The sequence below is a fragment of the Xyrauchen texanus genome, chromosome 32 (genome assembly GCF_025860055.1).
Source record: "Xyrauchen texanus isolate HMW12.3.18 chromosome 32, RBS_HiC_50CHRs, whole genome shotgun sequence".
NCBI classification, from domain to species: domain Eukaryota; kingdom Metazoa; phylum Chordata; class Actinopteri; order Cypriniformes; family Catostomidae; genus Xyrauchen; species Xyrauchen texanus.
Window position 1 is genome coordinate 4,909,819 of NC_068307.1, and position 20,944 is coordinate 4,930,762.

Genomic DNA, 20,944 nt, shown 5'->3' on the forward strand with positions numbered 1-20,944 from the left:
TCACCGTGACCAAATCATGCGAGGAAATGTACTTTTATGTAAATTTGTATTTATTATTATAAGTAGTATTAAAGGAAATATTAAGAGTGGAGACAGGAAACAGGATGGGAAAATGTGGGTCAAAAGGCAGATTAGAACCCGGGTCATCTGTACGAAAATCTTTTTTTATAATTTCATATAGTTACACCCCACGGCACTTTGCGACACTTTGCTGCACAGTTTGTTTTCAATTTCTTCTATTTTCACCAGACTATTGGAGTGAAAATAGTTGCACTGTGTGTCAGATGCTATTTACATATTACGCAAATGGTCAATCTGTTATTTTTCTTACCCCGTGGACAAATTGTATTTTTTCCCACCAATTTTTTTTTGGATTTCTCTGACAATAAAACGTAATATCTTGTGTCATTCTGACTCTCACATATTTTTTTTTTTTTTTTTTTTTAAGGACATTTATATATTTTTACCAGAAAATAATTCAACAATGATCAGCAGGAAAAACATTTTTTGCAGTGAAGCCATTCAGGTAAATAATTCATCCAATCTTGTGGTCCACAAAGGAACAGCTAGCCTATATCCGTCAACCAATCAATCAGATTTATTTAGGCTTTATTAAAGGCTTCATCTCAGTGTTGTACAGTGAAATGATTTACCATAGAGTTAGTGAAAAGACCAGTAAATTTACTTTACATTATTCAATAAAAGTATACAGTATATTTATATTGATTATCCTAATGTTTTCCTTTCTGAAATAGCTTATATGACAATTTGTGTCTCTCTTCTGTGAATCATTGTTTACTCCAAGAATAATATTGCGGGTAGATGCAGCAGCAGTGATTATTTCCATCATGATTATTTGAGAATAAAAATGACTCCCTGGGACTAGGTTTGTTTTTGCAAATATACCAGTGTTTGTCTGATTTCTATTTAAAAATATGACAAACAATGTTCACTGAAGGGAGACAAAGAGTAAGTTGACAAAATGGCCCCTCTTTAAAATTGCTCCATGCATTTTCTCACCCAGTGTGTAAAATTTTGCAAATCACTCAAGAAACCTTCAAATTGCTGTAATGCCATCACATCAAACTAAATTCCTAATCCGTTAAAGGGTTATACAAGGTATCGTTATGTTCCAGGCATGGGAGCCACAGCCTTTAATCATTTCAAAAATTCCATCAAGGATTATTCTGATGTTGTGGATGTTTCGATTTCCCTACAGACAACATCTAGAACATCTCTAATTGCTATTAGAAACTCTGATGCAAAACGGTACAGTGGAGATGAGTGTCATGATGAACCCCCCAGACTGCTTTTGTTGTTTATTATGAGTCTGTATTAGTGTAAAGTATTATTTTTATGATATTATCTCGTATAGTTTTGTGATGTCTCCACCCATAAAAACTGGTGCTGTTTCTGTGATTAGGAGTGTGTCTTTAAAGCTGATGTGTCCATCAGTTTATATCCCATACTTTATGCAAGAATGCGTACGCACATGCGAGTGTTTTGCCAATGCATTGCCAATGCAAGGTCCAGTGCGTTTTTGCGTTACTGTGGTGGTAAGAAACTTCAGAACACAGGGAGGCGATAGAGATACCTTTAAAAGTTTGAGCCATAAAACCGTATGTGATATTATTGACTTGTTACAATGTTGAGAATGCAACTCATACTAGCATTGCGTTATGAATGTTGTGGAACATATGGGAATGCAAAAATGCATGATATTGAGCTTGCAAAGCTAGAGATGCCTGCGTCATGTAACTGGTCCTGCTCGACCCGCTCCGAGTAGGAATCAAACCGGCATCTGCCGGCATGGGAAGCGGGCGCGCTAACAAGGAGGCTAAAGGCTACAGCCCCTAGTGCTAGTTACTAGTGTGCCTCTTGAGGCCAGGGGAGTGAGATTTACACATACCACACAGCTATCACTTACCAGCTGGCTCTCCCTAAATCTCACTCCCATCTGGATCACGGCACCACTGGAACCGATCGTGCTCGACCCGCTCTGAGTGGGATTCAAACCAGCGCAGCCAGCATGGGAGGTGGGTGCACCAACAAGGAGGCTAAAGGCTACACCATCTAGCATCAGTTGCTAGTGTGCCTCTTGAGACCAGGGGAGTGAGGTTTACACATACCGCACAGCTTTCACGTACCAGCTTACATTCGTTACATTCAAGTACTTGCGCATTTTTGCCCTTAATGTGCAGAGATAGCTATGAGCCTTTTAAAGGTTGTCTTCTAAAGAGTGTAAACATTGTGGCTGTGTGGCGCTTTGTGGAAGTTTTGGCAAGTCAATTTCTAGTTCCATCGGTGGGTTTAAGTTTGAGGTGGAGCAATGGAAGATGGAGTGCGGTGCAGAAGGAGCGAATGGAGTTTATGGGAAACCAGTTGTAATGATTTTTGCATTTGTGATTGGTACCATTAGTGGCACGGTAGTTACAGACTTTACTAAATGTAATCCCCTTTAGGGGCGGCTGTGGCTCAGGTGGTAGAGCGGGTCGGACACTAATCGCATGGTTAGTGGTTTGATTCCCAGCCCACTCGAGTCCACATGCCGAAGTGTCCTAGGCCAAGACACTGAACCCCAAGTTGCTCCCAATGGCAGGCTAGCACCTTGCATGGCAGCTCTGCCGTCATTGGTGTGTGAATGTGTGTTTGAATGGGTGAATGAGACGCAGTGTAAAGCGCTTTGGATAACACTAAGGTTAAAAAGGCGCTATATAATTGCAGACAATTTACCATATAGTCATACCTCTGTCTTTCCATTAGAGGGTTTTTGATTATGTTCATCTTTGACTTAAATGATATTCCTTTAAATTGTAATACTGGGTGACAAACTGTCCTACAAAAGGGTTATTTCATGACAATCACATGACTGTGGCAACATTTTTGCAAAATGTCCACTGTGTGGTACTATAAACAAGTTAATTGTTCTCCCAAACATATTACGTTTTTAAAGGTCAATGCGCTATCTAGTAAAAAACAAAATAGAAAAAACACACAACCCTAAACTTTGAATCTAAGCTGAACCTAAGCTTTTCTTTTAAGCGATAGTGTCATAAAAGAAAAGTTTAGATGAAAAACTAAATTGCTGAAGCAACCATGTCATTTTGTGCAGCTTCTATAACACGTTCGTCTCAGGTGTCGACTTGCATACTCTTCAGGGCTCATATGCTGGCCCATTGCACTCTATCAGTTAAGCTACTGCAAAAGCTGAGACTTTGAAAAACACTCTCTAATACCATGTACTTTGGAAAATGAAGATGTGAGGAAACTTAAAGTGGAGGTTTCAAACTTAAACTAATTATCTGTCCTATAACAGATGGGTTTGACTCAACTACACTCAAATTCAGAGAACTGTGTAGCTAGTATTCTCAGTTTCAGTGTTCCCATAGTTACTGCCTTTTGCCTGTGTAGGGCAGCGTGGACACTTGTCAAATTGAACTATGATCATAATAGAGTTATTTTCTGTAGGCCTACCATCATAGCAGGAGAAAAATGATCAACATTATCTTGAACAGTAGACTACACATCTCTAAAATAATTTTGTAATGAAGCTTGCTATCAAGTTCAGTTTAGTAGTGCTGTGAATGCAGTAATTAAGAGTCCAATTGGCCCAATTCAGAGGATACGGACCCTACATTTTACTGACTGGCATTGGTTTGCATTGGTGTGCTTGGCTCATTTGATGAAGCAGTTGTGTGAGCACACAGTTAATTAGCCTTGACTAGCCACTACCATAAACAGACACCATGGGGTCTCATCCATCAAGACCACTGTGAGCATTTAACAAACAGAACATTTAACACTCTCTTTTATGGCTCTGGGATGCCATCAATTCAGAGACAGCATCCTGCTTCCGGGCTGGGCGTGCAGGAGCGTATTTAGTCCCATCCGCAGAATCAAGTGACAGCATATCATTCTCCAATTTAGGACAAGTCTCTGTGTCCCGGAGAGCTAATAGTGTGCGCTAAGGTTAATTTCCTTCCATACATCTGCCATCAATAAGCAATTAAGAGGTGAGGAAACAAAAGCTCTCATGCCATCACACATTCCTCCATCTCTTGTGCTTTAATCAGTTAATTTCTATTGTGCATTTATTGCAGAGTGGCAGATAGATTTTGAACTAAAGTGACACTTGAAAAAACTTTATTACCCCTGCTGCTCTCCTGATACAGCACCTTTTTCTTCTTCTGCCTCTTTAGTATGCAAGCGTTATTGATCAAGAGATTCACAGCAGTCCTCTTTAACCCTCTCGGGTGATTTCACATACAGGAGCAGCATGAATCATTGTTTTTGAGGGAGCACCAGTACTGGCTCTCTTGGTGTCCTTAGCATGATAAGAAATGACCTTGGTTCAAATCCTCACCTAAAATAAAGTATATACTGTATAATATTATACAATTAATATAATATATTTTTAATAAACCAAGCAAAATTGCAACTGAACTTGATAAACTGTGAATAATATTCAGAATAATAATAAATTCCTTACATTGTAGGTTTGTTAGTATGTTTTTCAGTAAAAAAAAAAGAAATCTATTTGCAGATGACTTAATAAAAATTAAGTTTATAGGAATGTTACTGGATGTTTGTGCCCATGTTGGTTTCATACATTAAAAAAAATGTTCTATGAAAAAAAAAAAAAATTCTTCAAAAACATCAAGTTGTGTAATTATCAAGTAAAAGGTAATAAAATGCCAGTTTTATTAATGTTTTATTTATTCACTTATTTATTTGTTGGACAAAACTTTTTCAAATAAAAAAATCAATAATATTATTAAAAGATTATTTTGGTCTTATTTTTCAGAAATCACCCCAAATAATAATAAAAGACGACTCATGAATAGTATTCATAAATAATATTGTATGTGTTTGTAATCTATGTTGTATGTGTTTTATCTATGATGAACTGATTTGTTTTTAATCTTTTTTATATTATATTGTCCTACATTTGTAAACATGTAATTCTGTTTCTGTTAACTGTACCTCATATTGAAAAGTCTTATTTCATTTCACTAGATGGCAACAAGCACTAGATGTTTTTTTTCTTCATCACATTCCATCACTATATACAGTAACACATTTTATCCCAAAGCCAAAAAGATTTGCTTGTCCATAGACATTCAGTCTAATTTTCAGTTCAAGCACCATCCCCATTGTTTCATCGAATAGGTTGGCCTCTGAGTGGACTATAAGCTCAATTTAAGTGTCATTAGAAAGGGGACAATCTTTGTTTTCATACAAATATTTCTACCCCATTACCTCTAGGGGACACTAATTTGTGAAGCAAATGTTTTGAGGCCTTATTTTGCTATTTTATGTAACATAAATGCAGAAGTGAAAGGTCTCTGAAATGTTCCGATTCTAAGCTTTCAAATGAAACCTCAGATGTCTGACTTATGTAGACAGGGACTGTACACTTTTTCCACATAATAGCACTCCCATTTGGACAAGCCGGAGGGTCCATAGAGTTTAAAGGGTTTAATAAATCTGAGTATCACATCACATTGACTTGTTTACCCTTTTGAATTAATTTTTTTTTTTTTCTTAGCCCAGTGGCAAATTTTCTTGTTTTAAGCATAAACTACATTATATTTTGTTAGGTCTCTCTAAAAACAAGACTTAATTGTTTTTCTGCTTCTAGAGTAAATGTTTTTTTTTTCTTCTGGAAAACAAGAAAAAAAATCACTTTTGCTGTGTAAAAGTGATCAACTTTGGAAAGAAAAGTATCCTTTTTCTCTTTGCATTTTGAATACTCTTTTTTTTATTTCACATGAAAATGTTAAAAACATATCAGGGACCACTTATATTAGGTGTTTTTAACGATTATGTACTTATGCATTTGCTACTATGCTCTTATTATATATGTATATGTTGTTGCATAATACTTACATTTAATGTACCTGCATTTAATTACATCTGTAGTTACACTGTTAACCTTACTCTTAACCCTAAACCTAACCTTACCCCAACCCTTAACCTAAACACTACCTCAACCTCAGTAGCAGCAGATGTGTATCTTGTGAGAATTTGTAGCTACATGATAATACATTATATTGTATGTTAGTACATAGTAGTTAAAGACACCTAATATTAAGTGGGACCCCAATTTCTGTGTCAGCATTTTAGAAAACCCTCATTACCTACAATAATCCTACAACCTGATTATCAGATATACAACCATTTGATTTTAGAAGTTACATTCAAAATCCACTTGGCTCAAAAATCAGTGCCCCCTAAAAATGCAAGACTGGGTAGCAGCAACATCAGTTGCTCTCAGCAGGGTGTGAAAGAGAGTTTGCAGGAAGTTTTTTATGTGATAATGTAGCTGCCTGAATAGTCAATGCCCACCTACGTTGGCGCGTTGACAGAGAATCGTAAGTCGATTGGTGCTAGTAAACAATGCAGATGTTATAAAGCAACAACCCCCCCATTTCCCCATGCCACCATTTTTTTCCCTGAACAGCTGATGACAGGCAGGCTTAAATGTTCAAAGTGGGAAGGGCTTTTTTTTACGGTCTCCTGCATCAGATCCTTTCTATGTTAAATGCACAGATGTCAGTACCAGGAAGTCCATCTTTATCCTCCCCACAGATCCCTACAGGCACACAAGTTATCTGCTCATGCTTTTCCGATGTCATGGCACACTCGTGGGACTCGTCAAAAGAGCTTGGCAAGAGTGTGTTGATGTTATATGCATAATACTTCACATAACATAACACTCCATCCTTAACAACCGCTGTCTCGGACACAGAGTGTTTATGACAGATGATTTATTATGAATAGCATTCTAAGAGCACTCCTAGGAGCACGTGCTTGTGGTTTTGTATCATAGGTGGTTGTATCTCATTTCACTGCGAGGGGTCAGGATCTTTGCAGATCAAAATCCCTGAACTGAAACTCCCTGTGGTCCTACCACACTCCTCTGATCTTCTAGCCTTTCACTTCCTTCCCTTTTGCCTAAAGAGTTCTCAGTATAATTGCGTCTTTGCACAGATCTGGCCCATGTGAACAACCGGGCTCCCATTGATGGAATAAAGCTTCACTGACATGCTTGAAAAGCCCCAGCCATTGAAAACTCCACACTGTGCCTCTGCACTTGAAAGTGCATTGAATATATACAAGATTTCAGAGTCTGTTTCAAAGAGCGTTAAGGTTGGTTTGGAGAGTTTGCGTTTGAACGCTTGATAAGGAATAACTATGCACTTCAGAAGCTCTGATATGCAGCTAATATTGATGGGTAATTGATGGGTAAAAGTGTCTCCAAATGTCTCATTCTTCTTTATTCACAATCCTCTCCTTCTCTACCCAATAATATATTTGCTGTGATTTCTTTCTTGAATCATTATACCACCAAGTTAAGACGTTTTTGTTTTAAAATTTAAAATGATTCAAATGCAAAATATAATGCGTTTTTATTTTAAAGATGATAACCTGAAGTCACTCAGTAAATTAAACATGCAACATGATGAGGTCATGTGACAATGCTATAGCATTATACTTTTAAAGTTTAAAATAAAACAAAAATGGCATTATTGATTCCATAAACAATCAATGTTCAAAACAATGTCCTTACCTTATTCCAGTTGGGGAAACTACATTCACTTCAGTCAAACTCACACAGTTCACAGCATTCTGCTGTCTGAATGGATGTATATCTGTTATCCATTTGGCACAGTAGTTTACCTGCTATAATGATTGGATATGTTTTCTGGTAGGGTTGTTGAGGCTTATATTGCTTGTCATGCTTTAATGAATCAAACATTACTTGTGTGTTAACCGATGGTAATGTATCAACGTTGTTGGGAGAAGTTACTGTGACATTTTAATGTGTGTGACTTCTTGTAATTGTTATATTACATATTTAAGCATATTATTTTAATGTTTAATGAAGTAGATTTTATCCCCATCATTATTGAATCCTTGTTTTATGTTTTTGTTTGCTCTTGTCAAAATGGGAGCTCTTGTCAAAATCACAAGCTCAAATCTGTTTGGCTGGCTTTAAAAATGTTGTCAGGATGCACAAACATTTATCTCTCTGCCAGGAAACAAAGTTATGTTTATGAGGTACCAGGCTGCTACAAAGAGGAAGATCTAGTCACTAAATATGTTTTTGTGTTCAAAGGTATTCAAGGATTTTGTTTGAGACACTTGATAGCAAGTAACCAACACTTTTTTAATAACATCTGTATTCACAGACTGATCTCACTGTAAATTTGGTGACAGTTTTGAAAGGGAAATCAGTCTGTACTTACCGAAAATTAGTACCTCTGCCCCCAGTGGCCAAAACTGAAGTGCTAATGAATGTATGGAGACATGTGAGACAATGTCCATAGAGTGGCGCCAAAAGCGAGTTGTGTTTTAAAAATGCTCCAAGCGATTTTTAGCCATTCTGGAATTTCAACAAGCTGACCCGTTGAATTATCTACGTCCAATCTTTCTAATTCTCCACCCTCCAAAGATACCAAATGAGCATTTTTGAGACTGTCGCCAAGCAGAAGCGGTTGTCAAAAACAACAGCAGCAAATTAGCGCCCTCAAGTGACAACTGTTATGAACAACGTGGCATAAAAATGGCTTTAAGCCTCAGTAATCTGCTGCAACTTCAAAAACTATGAGAAAGCGCAAAATGATTGACAGGCAGAAAGTGTCAGAGATCGGGCACTTGGACACATTTTTGTTTGCTATTTACATAGTCTAGAGCTGTCACAGAGACCGGTGAGATGTCTCAAGAGACTTATGGAGTAGGAACAATATTTGCATAGCTCTCCAGGAAAAAAAAAATCACCTTTAAATGCTTCACCTTTAAATGATGTAATAAAGTGAAGTGGATTGCATATTTTATTAACTTTACCTCCTAACCCAAACCCCAACTGTAAACCTAAGCGTAAGTGCAGTGTACATTTATTTTAGAGTGAAAACGCAACCTCTGAATAACTCTCATAATTTTTTAATTGAACACATTCACTTCATGGTTTCCATGGGACCAGAACCCGTGTCTCTGAGGCTGCCAGTAACGCCACTGGAAAAAGTAAACATATTTGAATTTATTCAAAAATGTCTGATGGGAGATGTCGCTTGTGAGTGAGTTGGCAGAACTGGATATGATGTCAGGGTACCAGAACATTTGATGTCAATTTCCCATGTGATTATGTTGGTATTCACAAATCTTGTCTCTTTCTTTTTTCCACAGCTCCACCCAACAACATCTCAGTGGCGGCAGAGAACACCCCGGCACCATTCAGCCGCTACCAGGCACAGAACCTCACTCTGGTCTGTACAGCCAAAGGAGGCAAACCAGCCCCATCGGTGAGTCCCGGGCAATTTTCTGCAGACATACTGCAGTATACACACATGGTCTCAGATCTCATCCACTGTTTTAAATGATTGTGTAGGCTCTAGAGCTCCATTTAGAGTGTCTATTTAAAGTGAGTCTTTTCATTAAAGTCAGAGGGATTTCTGCTGCCCACACACCTTGACCTCATGAACACCTACAACACCAACTCCACTAGAGTTCAGTCAGCCGTTTGTAAAAATCCCATCAGCCCATTAGTCATGCTCTGGGCAAATGGTAATATATTCCGGATCTATCTTGCACCCATTTCCAGCAATTAAGAGCCCAGCATGAGAGGTGTGCAGTGTGAAAATGATTTCCACCACCCCACCTGTGAAGTCACATTGCCAGGCACTCACCAACTGACCAGCTTAGGTCTCCATCAGTACAAAACCCACGAGTGCAAGTCTGACACCCAAGAGGAGCTCGCTCTGCCACTTCGCCCTCATTACTAGCCAATCCACTGCCATTCATTCACACAAGACAGAGTCTGTGCTTCATCAGCGTAGGCTGTGCGCTCTTCATCAGACTCCCAGGTAGACCCACTAATGCAGACAAGCGACGGGAACTGAGAAACAGCAGGTAAATTAGAGCTGAGAAGACTGGAGGATCTCTGTGAAAAGTTCCTGGATGTCTGGGAGGCTGATGAAGTGCTTTTGATAATATTTCTTCAAAGGAGTTTCAGATCTTGGCTGGAGGTTGAATGTGGCTTAATTTGTGGCATCATCAATGGCGAATGGGCTGTTTCTTTTTCTTGTGTATAGACAACCTATTCAGTGATACAAAGGTTCATTCTCTCGCATTATTTGGCAGTATTTTCCATATATTGAACACCATGTAAATATAATCAGCAGTGTTAATCACTGGAGTGTTTTTTTTTGAGTGGACGAGACAAAAAATATGCATCATTACGATGATTAAAATAATATTAATGATAAATGAACAGCACTACATGATATCACCAATGCACTAACAATGCAAAGGCAACCTACGGCACGTGTGCCAGCATTGGCACGTGGAGGGGTAATCACTGGCATGCGAAAAACAGGAGAGGAGTAGACTATTTTATTTAGATAAATTCCGCACCAGCATTCCAAAAGAAATCTTGATGTAATCCTTCCTCATGGTCACGCAGCGTGTTTTCATCAGCTAAATGGGAGACTAAGCACTATTAAAGTGTGACGAGACTCACTTTCGGTTAATCGTGCGGGTAAACGGGCCTGATTTACCTCTGTGAAGTTGGCATCACATATATTTTAATCATTACCAAATCTACACCATTCTTTTGTGTTGCGTTTGTGTCACAAAAATGAACCTTTGTGCTAGTTCGGTGTTTAAGATATTAGACATCATTTCTTGGGATGTGTGACGTCACTTTACACATCATATTGACCAAATCGCTCCGAACCGGTGCCGTACGTTTGTGCTAGATTTGTGATGATTTGTGCCGTTAAAAGTAACACTGTATCAATTTCCCTGAATTCCTTAGAAATAAGAATTTGAATTTGGAAGCAGTGACATCACTCTCCACCCCCATGTCATCCGAATCCCACCAAACCGGTGCCGTTTATTTGTGCTCGATTTCTGCAGTTAAAAGAAACACTGTAACTATTTCCCTTCCTTGGATAGCAAGAAACTTTTCATGAGCAGTGAAGTCACTCTCCCCCCCATGTGGTCCAAATCGCTCCGAACCGGAGCCGTGCTGATTTGTGCCGTTAAAAGAAACACTGAAACTTTTTTGTTGAGGACAGAAATATAATGGTCCTCTTCGGTCCTATAAAATGGTAAAGCTGCATAATGCAATCATTTTCTGAATAAAGGCTTTAATTTTGATCATTTTTTGTTTTAAAAGATCCATATTTTTAAGGTCACGCAGTGTAAGACAAGCACTGTGTCTGCATTACTAGCAATTTGCCTGTTTCAGTCATCTTTTCTTTCTTTTGTCTCAAAGAAAAGATAAATATAACTATAATTTCTTTTCATCACTGATGTATCTGTAAAATTATATGACATCAGCTGGCAAAACAAAATTATTTACTGCCCTAAAGATGCCCCTCATTGTGTGTAACCATGGCCATTCAACCCATTAGGCGACATAAGTGAGCGCCTAGGGCAGCATCGATTCCTGTCTTTTTTTTTTTTTTTGAGGATTGTGTATACCTCAACCTAAAAACACAATGGAAGTAACATCTCACAAATCTTGCCATGTTCTAGTTCTAATCTGTGGGTGAAAACACTCTTAGACTGTGTTAAGTGAATTGTCTTAAAAGCTACTTCAAAAGCCTGCCAGACAACCCCACTCATTCAATTCCTTTACAATATACACACATTCGCTCTTTGTCTTAAGCCTGATATGCTGAAAACTGCTTTGTTAATGTTTTCACATTCACAAGTATGAATAACCCACAAATCACGTCCTGTACATGATATATTATAAATTAAAAACGGCAAATTTCTCCAAATTGTGAATAATTTGCACCCTTTTATTCATAAAACAGAGGGCAAATATTGCATGTTTAGTTAGATACTTACATCTCACATGACATAAACACTCTTAACCTGAACTGCTAGCTGATGCGTGATGCTAGAATAATCCACGAGGTTCCCACTTAGCGTCTTAAACTTGAGTCCCGCCTTCATCGATTTGATTGGCTATCTCAAATGACATTGACGAGTGGTGTTAGACTACCGAGCACGCTAAAAATGACACTTTTTTAATCCATTATGTTATTCCTGCAACAACTTCATGACAATTAGACAGCAGAGAATAATGGACTGTAGCAAGGATATCAAATATTGGCGGGGGGGGCAATTTGGCCATATCTGATTATTGAGGGGGACTTGTATTTTGTGGTTATGGTCCTGCATTAACAGATTAAAAGAGAAAACATAATCTCACATTGTGCGGTTCAAAAATCTATTCAAAATCGAAATCAAACCTGGACAGTAGATTTTGCAGATGTGATTCACCGTAAAAGGCTAAATAGTCGGTTTGTGATGCGCGAATGGCTTGCACATGCAGCGCAAGTCTCGTCACAATTTAATAGTGTTTAGTCCCCCTTTCAGCTGATGAAAACACACAGTGTGATCATTAGGAAGGATTACATCAAGATGTAGATTGGATTGGCACAGCCATTGACCAGGAAAATGTAAAATAGCACTCCATTTCAAAAAGGTTGTCGACCCCTTGTGTAAAGGATCATTAAATACTCAAGATATAGTGTCTTTTTTCTTTTTTCATATTTGTATTATTATTGCATATTTATTTATCACATGATATGTATTTCTTTGTTTATTAGAAGTCAAATGATTACTATTGTAGGGGTGACAGCTGGGACCTCAATATGGATATTGAAGAATAAAAACTCTGAGTCAGGTTTTGCAATAACCAAATGAGAGAGAGTATACCGATTGTCCTCTGTAGGTTCAATAGGCATCACAAGTCGTTGGGAAACAACAGTTAGAAAGACAGGAAGTCGAAGTGAAGTTTTACAAACTTTCCAAAGCAGTTATAATCATATGCAAATTACATTAAGGGTGTCATCGTACCACAATTTCTAGCATTCTGGTAGGTCAGTTACTTCAAACATTTTAACATATTACAAATATGGACTGTTTCCATCTTCGTGCAAACAATAATTGCTGGCCACAACATGAATTGAGGTCCCATCCTTGGTTGAAACCACTTATGGTCAGACGTCAAACGTTATCTATCAGTTATGGCTACTCCTTATTTCTTTACATCAAAGGGGTACCAAGGAGAGCAATTAAAATCCTTGGAAGTTGTTTTTGAATATGGCAAAGTCACATCTGAGAGGGCACAATAACCGTACATAATTCAGAGACATGAGTTATTTAGACATGCAATATGTAGGTGTTATCTCCTTCTCTGGAATAGAGGCCTTCTCCCCAACCTTGCTGGAATGCCGGGCCTCACCATCTGTGGGACATTAGGACAGAGCACAGAGAGAAACAAAAGAGCACAAGAGAGCACGCTATTGCTGCATCTAGTTGAAGTAAATTCATGTTTCAATTCATTGATGACATGAGGTAGATGTGTTGTCCAGTCATGGTTACTTTTACAAACCTTAAAACAAAGATGATAACAAAAAAGCATAACTACAATATCTCGCTCTTACATTACTACTTATGTTTAATCAATCCTCAATATAATCGAATGGTTAAATAGTGTATACGATTGATTATGTAATAAAAATAGAAATAGAAATGGAATAAATGCAATACAACATAAAATGCACATTCTCCAGAGGCCGGGCTAAATGGGTAACCATTGTTACTGCACTCCTGACATGGGCCAGACACTCAGTCATCCCTCAGATCAGGGCTGGACTGGTAATCTTGCATACCGGGCATTTTCCCGGTGGGCCGACGCACTTTGGGGCCGATCAGGGTAGACTGGCCATCGGGAGAACCGAGCGGGCCACTGGGTCGGCCGCCTTAAGGTAAAATGAGCCGCCACGTAATGCAGAAACGGACCACAAGACGGAGCGACACGATATACAGAAAAGGACAGCAAACGTAGTTGTAATATTGGATATTGCTTTACACAGAAAATGTTTGTAAGCGTTTCTATTACACTAAAATCATGTTAACACGTATAATGTTTACATGATGTGGCTATATTTTTGAAACACTGTTTATTTGAGACTGCTATTAGACAATTAATTATTCTGCTTATATCGGTCTGAACTGTTGAATATTGAAGATTATTTAAGACGATTTAATATTGAAGAAGAGCTTTTATTCTACAAGTTGAGTCTACACATAATAAAGTTTGCATTTGTTTATATTCTCATCAAAACTAAAGCACTTGAAGGCTTTAGCATAAAGAAAAGCACTTAATTAAGTTCATTAAGTTATTAAATATGTGGTAGGGAGAAAGGGAAGGGGTGGAGTAGTTTCTGTATTTTGGTAAGGCTATACAATCCATTCAGGACCTGAGTCTCGATGGATCCAGAGCAGGGTGGGAAAAAGAAAAAGATTTGCCAAATTATGTTACATCTCATGTGGATTACCTTCTCTTTTCTGCGTTCAAACCTCAGAAGCTCTCCAAAAATATGTTTTGATATTAATTATCTTCGAGAAATAATTTGGTGCCTCTGGACCACAAACCCGCCCCATTGAGAAATAACCATGACGTCAAAGTTACCTTGAATCTACTGTACATGCAAACTTAATGAGTAAACAAATAAACACGTAACACATGGGGCATTGTTTGGATATTTATCATCTACTAGGGAAGTCTCTAGATACCTAGACCTAGATATAACTTTAGATGTTTTTGCATATCAAAAGTTGTTTAGATCAACATACAGTACCAATCTGTGTGCTGATCTGGAGCTTCAACAGATCCGAAGTCCTAGGAATAATCCAGGTTCAATATGACTTGAGTTCAATCGACACCATTGGTGGCATTATTTTGATTAACACAAAACAATTATTTAAACTCTGGAGCAAATGGTTGTTACTGTGAGGCACTTACAATGGAAGTGAATGGGGCCAATTTTGGAGGGTTTAAAGGCAGAAATGTGAAATGTGATTTGTCAGGATTTGTTGGCATTACATTGTCATACTATATATTTATACTGAAGAGCTTAGTAAGCAATTTTATAACACTAAAATCATATTAACATGCATATCATTTACATTCTGTGGCTATAATTTTGAAACAGTGAGTACTTTATCGTTTACAGATTGGCCCCCATTCACTTCCATTGTAAGTGCCTCACTGTAACCCAGATTTTTGCTTTTTTTTTTTTTTTTTAAGAAAGTGAGGAGTCACAAATGCTGTCGATTGAGCTTAACTTGTATTGAACCCAGAATATTCCTTCCAAGCCAGTAACGAGGAAGACAAGTAGTTACCTAAAATGTCTCTTTAAAGCTCTGATTTAGACATGTCACTTGAAAGGACACACCTAATGACAGGGAGTAAACAAGTACAAGCAAGAAACAAACAAAGTGCAAACATTTGCTTCTAAAGAGGCGCATAAACTAGTTTTAGTTTTAAAACTGAGTCAACACATGGTGTTCCAGCAGGATGTTAATTCACTTATTCATCTGTTGGTTTACCTATAGAATAAAGTATTTTTGTTCTCAACAAATACAGCAGTGCAGCAGGGGAGCAACTTCATTTTCCCTTCTCCTGTATCGTCTTATGATGCATCTAATTTGGGCTTTGTCACTGGCTTATGCCTAAATCATCTGGAACACTTGCCTTTTTCTTCCTCATTCTTTGACTCTGTCAAATCAATGTCATGGCTTTGCAGTTTAACACCCTCTTGAAATCAATTTAACAGTCACTGCACATAGCTTGGGGTTGAAACACAGTATCTTTCACACACTGTGCTGAGCACCAGGCATGTTCATCATCTCAGTGCTCCTTTTTGCAAAAGTTTGCCTTTATTTAATCATCTTACAACTCTATTCAGGCAATTTTGCCTATTATCAGACAGCCAAACTCTGCATGTAGCACTTACTGTACAATAGATGATTTCAAGGCTTTAAAGGTATACCGCTGGCTGATATGACAGTGCTTTAGACCAGGGGTTTACAAACCGGGGTCCAGGGACCCACATGTGGCAACAAGGCAATGTTAGGAGATCCACAAAAATGTCAGGGAAAAAGTGTGAAAAATGTTACCATATTTGATATTATTATTTCTAAAATCATGAGATTATTCAGAATAATTTTATTCTGTTTACAGTCATAGTTTTATTGACAGGCAATTTGGATCCAGGACAGCCCTGGATTCAAACTCGTGGCTCCAGGTGTGGTAGTCAGCTTCTTTACTTGCTGAGCTACCCAGGCCCCCAAAGCTATTTATTAAATGTTGCAAGCATGTCTTTATAATTTCATGTTTGGAATTTTTCTCACAAAGGGGGTCCATTGCAAGGATCATCATATCTGTCCTCAGCATCAAAAGGTTTGAAAACCGCTCCTCTAGACTTAATGGTGTGGATGCATTATCACATAAAAGCAAACATTTTAGTTACCAATGGCACTATGTGTTGAATAGCCTCCGTCTGCTGCTTCACTGCCGAGAACTGCTGGGCAAAGTCCCCGACAGTGTCGCCGAATAGGCCAGCCTGGGAGATAGGGGTGTATAAGAGCATCTTGTCTGCCTCGCGCACCTCGATCAGGTTAAGCCACAGATGCCGCTCCTGGACCAATAGTGTGGACATCATCTGCCCGAGAGATCGCGCCATGACCTTCGTTGCCCGGAGGGCAAGGTCGGTCAACGAGTGCAGCTCCTGCAACAATCCCGGGGCCGAACTACCCTCGTGCAGTTCTTTCAGCACCTTGGCTTGGTGAACTTGCAGGAGAGCCATGGCGTTCAGGGCGGAGGCGGCTTGTCCGGCGGTGCTGTAGGCTCTAGCCATCAGGGAAGACGTGAGCCTACAGGCCTTGGACAGGAGCTTCGGGCGCTAGCGGTGGTGCTTCGCGGGCATAGGTGTACCGGAGCACCTTATCCACTGGGGGCATTGCCGAGTAATCCCTGGCTGCTGTGAGAGCTAGTGAGAGCAGGGGAGCCAAGAGATCGGGACCGGGCAGTGAAAGGTGCCTCCCACAAACACATCAGCTCCTCGTGCACTTCCAGGAAGAAAGGCAATGGGGCGGGAAGTGGCCGTGAGCGGTGACGCGAATCCAGATGCCTATTATCAAGCCATGATGGTTCAGGGTAGAGCGGAGGGTTTAACTCTAGCCCGATGCTTGCGGCGGCCCGGGAAAGCATGTCCGTCATCTCAGCGTCTGCCTGTTACTGGACGACCACACCTGAGGCGGGAAGCCCAGCGGTGGTTTCTGCATCAGAAAGGACGAGCCCGCTCTCCGATGCTGCGCTCCAGAGCTCATCACCTTCACAGGTACCGAATAAAAGGTCGAACTCGCCCTGGGATGAGCCAGCGCACTCAGCCAAATGCCTAGTCGGAGCAAACAAGCTTGCCAGGAATGGGAGGTCTGCGGGGATTTAACCGGCGGAGGTGGACCCATTGTGGTCCCTAAATCGCCCCCAGTGCTCGCTGCGCTGGCCTCATACCATAGGTAAAAGGACCGAGGCAGGTGGCCACTTTTATCAAAGATCAGAGGTGTCTCAGGCTCTCAAGAATGACCCCTAGTGTCACTACATCGACACAACATCGAGCGAGTGACAGATAGGGAACTCAAATAAAAATGAGGATGGGTTGATTGTTGCATTAGTTTTTGGTGCAGTATATTATAATTGCAAATGCCACTAGATATCAATAACACTAGAAGCCCCTGAGAAATTCAATGCAGGTAAACATATAAAATACTAAAACAAAAAAATGCTGCAAAATGTATACTCAAAAGGAATATTCTGGGTTAAGATCAACTGACAGCTTTTGTGGCATAATTTCAACTCATCCCTTGTTTATTAAAAAAAAGCAAAAATCTGGGTAACAGTGAGGCACTTACAATGGAAGTGAATGGGGCCAATCTGTAAACATTGAAATAGTCACTATTTCAAATCTCTGTAATCTGGTAAATGTCAAAAATCCAGTAAATCTGTGATTTTATCAAACTAAATTCATGTTCACAGGTATAATGTTTATTTTTGTGGCTATACTTTTTAAACAGTGTTTTAATGTTTATGGACTGGACCCATTCACTTCCATTGTAAATTGCCTTATACTGAAACCACAATTTAGCTTAACTTGTATTTAACCCGGAACATTCCTTTAACTTAAACTTGAAATCACTAAAACAACTAGTAAAACTGGCTTAGTGAAAACTAAACACAATATTTATGATATAAAAAAAATAAAAATTAAATGAAATACTTTAAAACAGTATTATGACCGGCATAAAACTGTAAGTAGTGGACCACTAAAGATGAGTATTAGTTTGGGAAACATCCCATCAGTCCAATGGACCTCAAGGGCTGTTTCTTGTCTTTAAATACCACAAAGAGCCTCATTAAAAAAAAAAAAAAAAAGCAATCTCTTTCCTCCTGACAGGCCAGTGTGGTGTGTTCTTTGCACAAGCTGATGCTGATTGAGAGAGGGCTGTGTAATGACAGATAATATACTGGCTGATTAAGTCCGTTCAGCTCTCACTTGAGCATTTTAACCACAGAAGTGACCCATCATCACTTTGGCACTCCAGTGATTAAATATGACAATTTTCAGAAGGAGGCCAAAGGAACGACCACTATTGTGAAGACTCTAAATGAGCTTGCCACTTAAAAATAGGGTGGTTGGCAATAGGCTGTATACAGGTGCTTTCATTAGCGTCCATTCACGAGCAAACCGCTCCGCTGGCAGCGCAAAGCATTGTGTTCTGTTGAGGAGGCGGAATTACATAGAAAATAAATGCATGTGCATTTTCTATGCTTTCATTGTGTAAAGCGTGTTGGAACCGTGGTGCATTCAAGAACAAAAGTAGTGGGATTTTTTTCTTTTCTAGATGTGTTGCATCTAATAACGGCCAAAAACTTTAAGGTCACTGCACTACAACCTAATATGGCTTATTTCAGCACTTTAGTAGTGTATTATTGCATAATAGATCCTGCTTGGATTTACTCTCCATTGAACTCTGCATAATTACTCTCATTACTAAAACATGAGAACAGGCAGCACTAAAGTCCCTTTTAAGGGAAGTCAGGTCACTTGGCAGCCATATTCATAATGCGTTCGGGCAGCTATTTTCTGGTCATACTGTAGAAGTATGGGGGGGAGGGGTCTCCAAAACAGCTGGTAAAGATTAAATTAAATTAACATATTTTAAATCAGCAATACAACAGTGGTATCATAAATTGTGCTTCTTTAGCTTAAATAATGCAACATGAAGTTTCAAAATATGTTTTAATTGGCACATAGTCCTAAAAACGCAGCACTTGTGATTAGAAAATTTGTGGGACGCAACACAAACAAAGTGAGATGCTACAAAAGCATCCGTCTGACGTATGTGTTCATAGACCAACAATTCAAAATTGAGCAGAGGAATGCTGGTCAATAATACGGTTATATCCAATGATATGGAAATAAAACAAACAATTGTTTGACTTTTAAACACTTTTTGTATTTTCTAAATGCTTTAACTTGTCTGTTAACCCAATAAATGTGTATGATGTAATGTATTTAACTCTTTTTTTTTAAGCTCTTACGGTGTTTTTAAAGATTTCCTGTTGCAGTGGCATACCCAAAATTAAAGGCTTATAACTTGACAAAAAAAATGTAATAAATAAATCTATTTGGTGCCATCTCCTGGTGGCCATATATAATTAGACTGTGTGATCACATGACTCTCTGACCAGATATGGAGGACTATCACCACTGTTTGGAGCAATCTGAACCCAATCCGAATGGTTTAGCATTCCATGATGCTACAGCATTTCCAATGACTACATCTAATCCAGGAAAGCTAGCGTGTTTGTAGCCAGATAGCAAGATGCCAGATAGCCAGATGCAGTGTGCACGTTGTGCTTTGTGTGGGTTATCTAATGATCTATGCATCTGGTTATGTTGTGTGTGGGCTCGTTTATGGTTTATGGTTGTTCCTCTAAGTAATGGTTTTCGTTTAGTTATAAGCATAAACGCGGCAAATGAGCAACAACTTTTCACATGAAACGTACGTCAAAGACATATACTTAGCTATTACTTGCTATATTGTTGTCTGTGATTAAAATTAATAGGCTGGTTTTATTCTACTCTTTGAGAGTTTTCCAACAACAAATGGCTATTTGATGAGTTTTACTGATTACAATTAAATGTACAGTGCAAAATGTAAGAGAATTTATCAAAATGGAACACTTCTGATTTGTCTGCAAGTTTCATAGTGGCTATTCTAAGCTTTAAGATGATACCTATTTTGTGTTGGTCAAGACTGTTGTTATTAATATTTTGATTCAATAATTTTTCTCACAGGCTCACTGGTGCGGTTAATTTGTCTTTATCCAAAGTGAATTACAGTGCCTTTATTACAGGGACAATCCCCCCGGAGCAACCTGGAGTTAAGTGCCTTGCTCAAGGACACAATGGTGGTGGCTGTGGGGATTGAACCAGCAACCATCTGATTACAAGTTATGTGCCTTAGCACACTGTGCCACCACCACTCCGTAAATTGCCTTTATTTGCGGATTTGGATTGATGTGAACTGTAGGAAAATGATTATCTTAAGTTCAGTAATATGGAAATAATAAACATACTGGATTCTAAAGACAATTTTTGTATTGTCTTGTCAATTCTTTACTCATCTGCCACAATAATGTAATGCATTGAAATTATCTTTTTATATATATATATATATATATACACTCACCTAAAGGATTATTAGGAACACCTGTTCAATTTCTCATTAATGCAATTATCTAATCAACCAATCACATGGCAGTTGCTTCAATGCATTTAGGGGTGTGGTCCTGGTCAAGACAATCTCCTGAACTCCAAACTGAATGTCAGAATGGGAAAGAAAGGTGATTTAAGCAATTTTGAGCGTGGCATGGTTGTTGGTGCCAGACGGGCCGGTCTGAGTATTTCACAATCTGCTCAGTTACTGGGATTTTCACGCACAACCATTTCTAGGATGTACAAAGAATGGTGTGAAAAGGGAAAAACATCCAGTATGCGGCAGACCT

At 38.9% G+C, this 20,944-nt stretch overlaps 1 protein-coding gene across 2 annotated transcripts in view; it reads left to right on the forward strand.

The window, feature by feature from the left end:
* Positions 1 to 20,944, forward strand: part of igsf21a (immunoglobin superfamily, member 21a) — a 331,022-nt gene that overhangs the window by 268,091 nt on the left and 41,987 nt on the right. For both annotated transcript variants that reach the window (XM_052101058.1, XM_052101057.1), the window contains exon 5: positions 9,190 to 9,305. In XM_052101058.1, the coding sequence (XP_051957018.1) occupies positions 9,190 to 9,305 (116 nt within the window). The remainder of the gene's footprint in view (positions 1 to 9,189; positions 9,306 to 20,944) is intronic.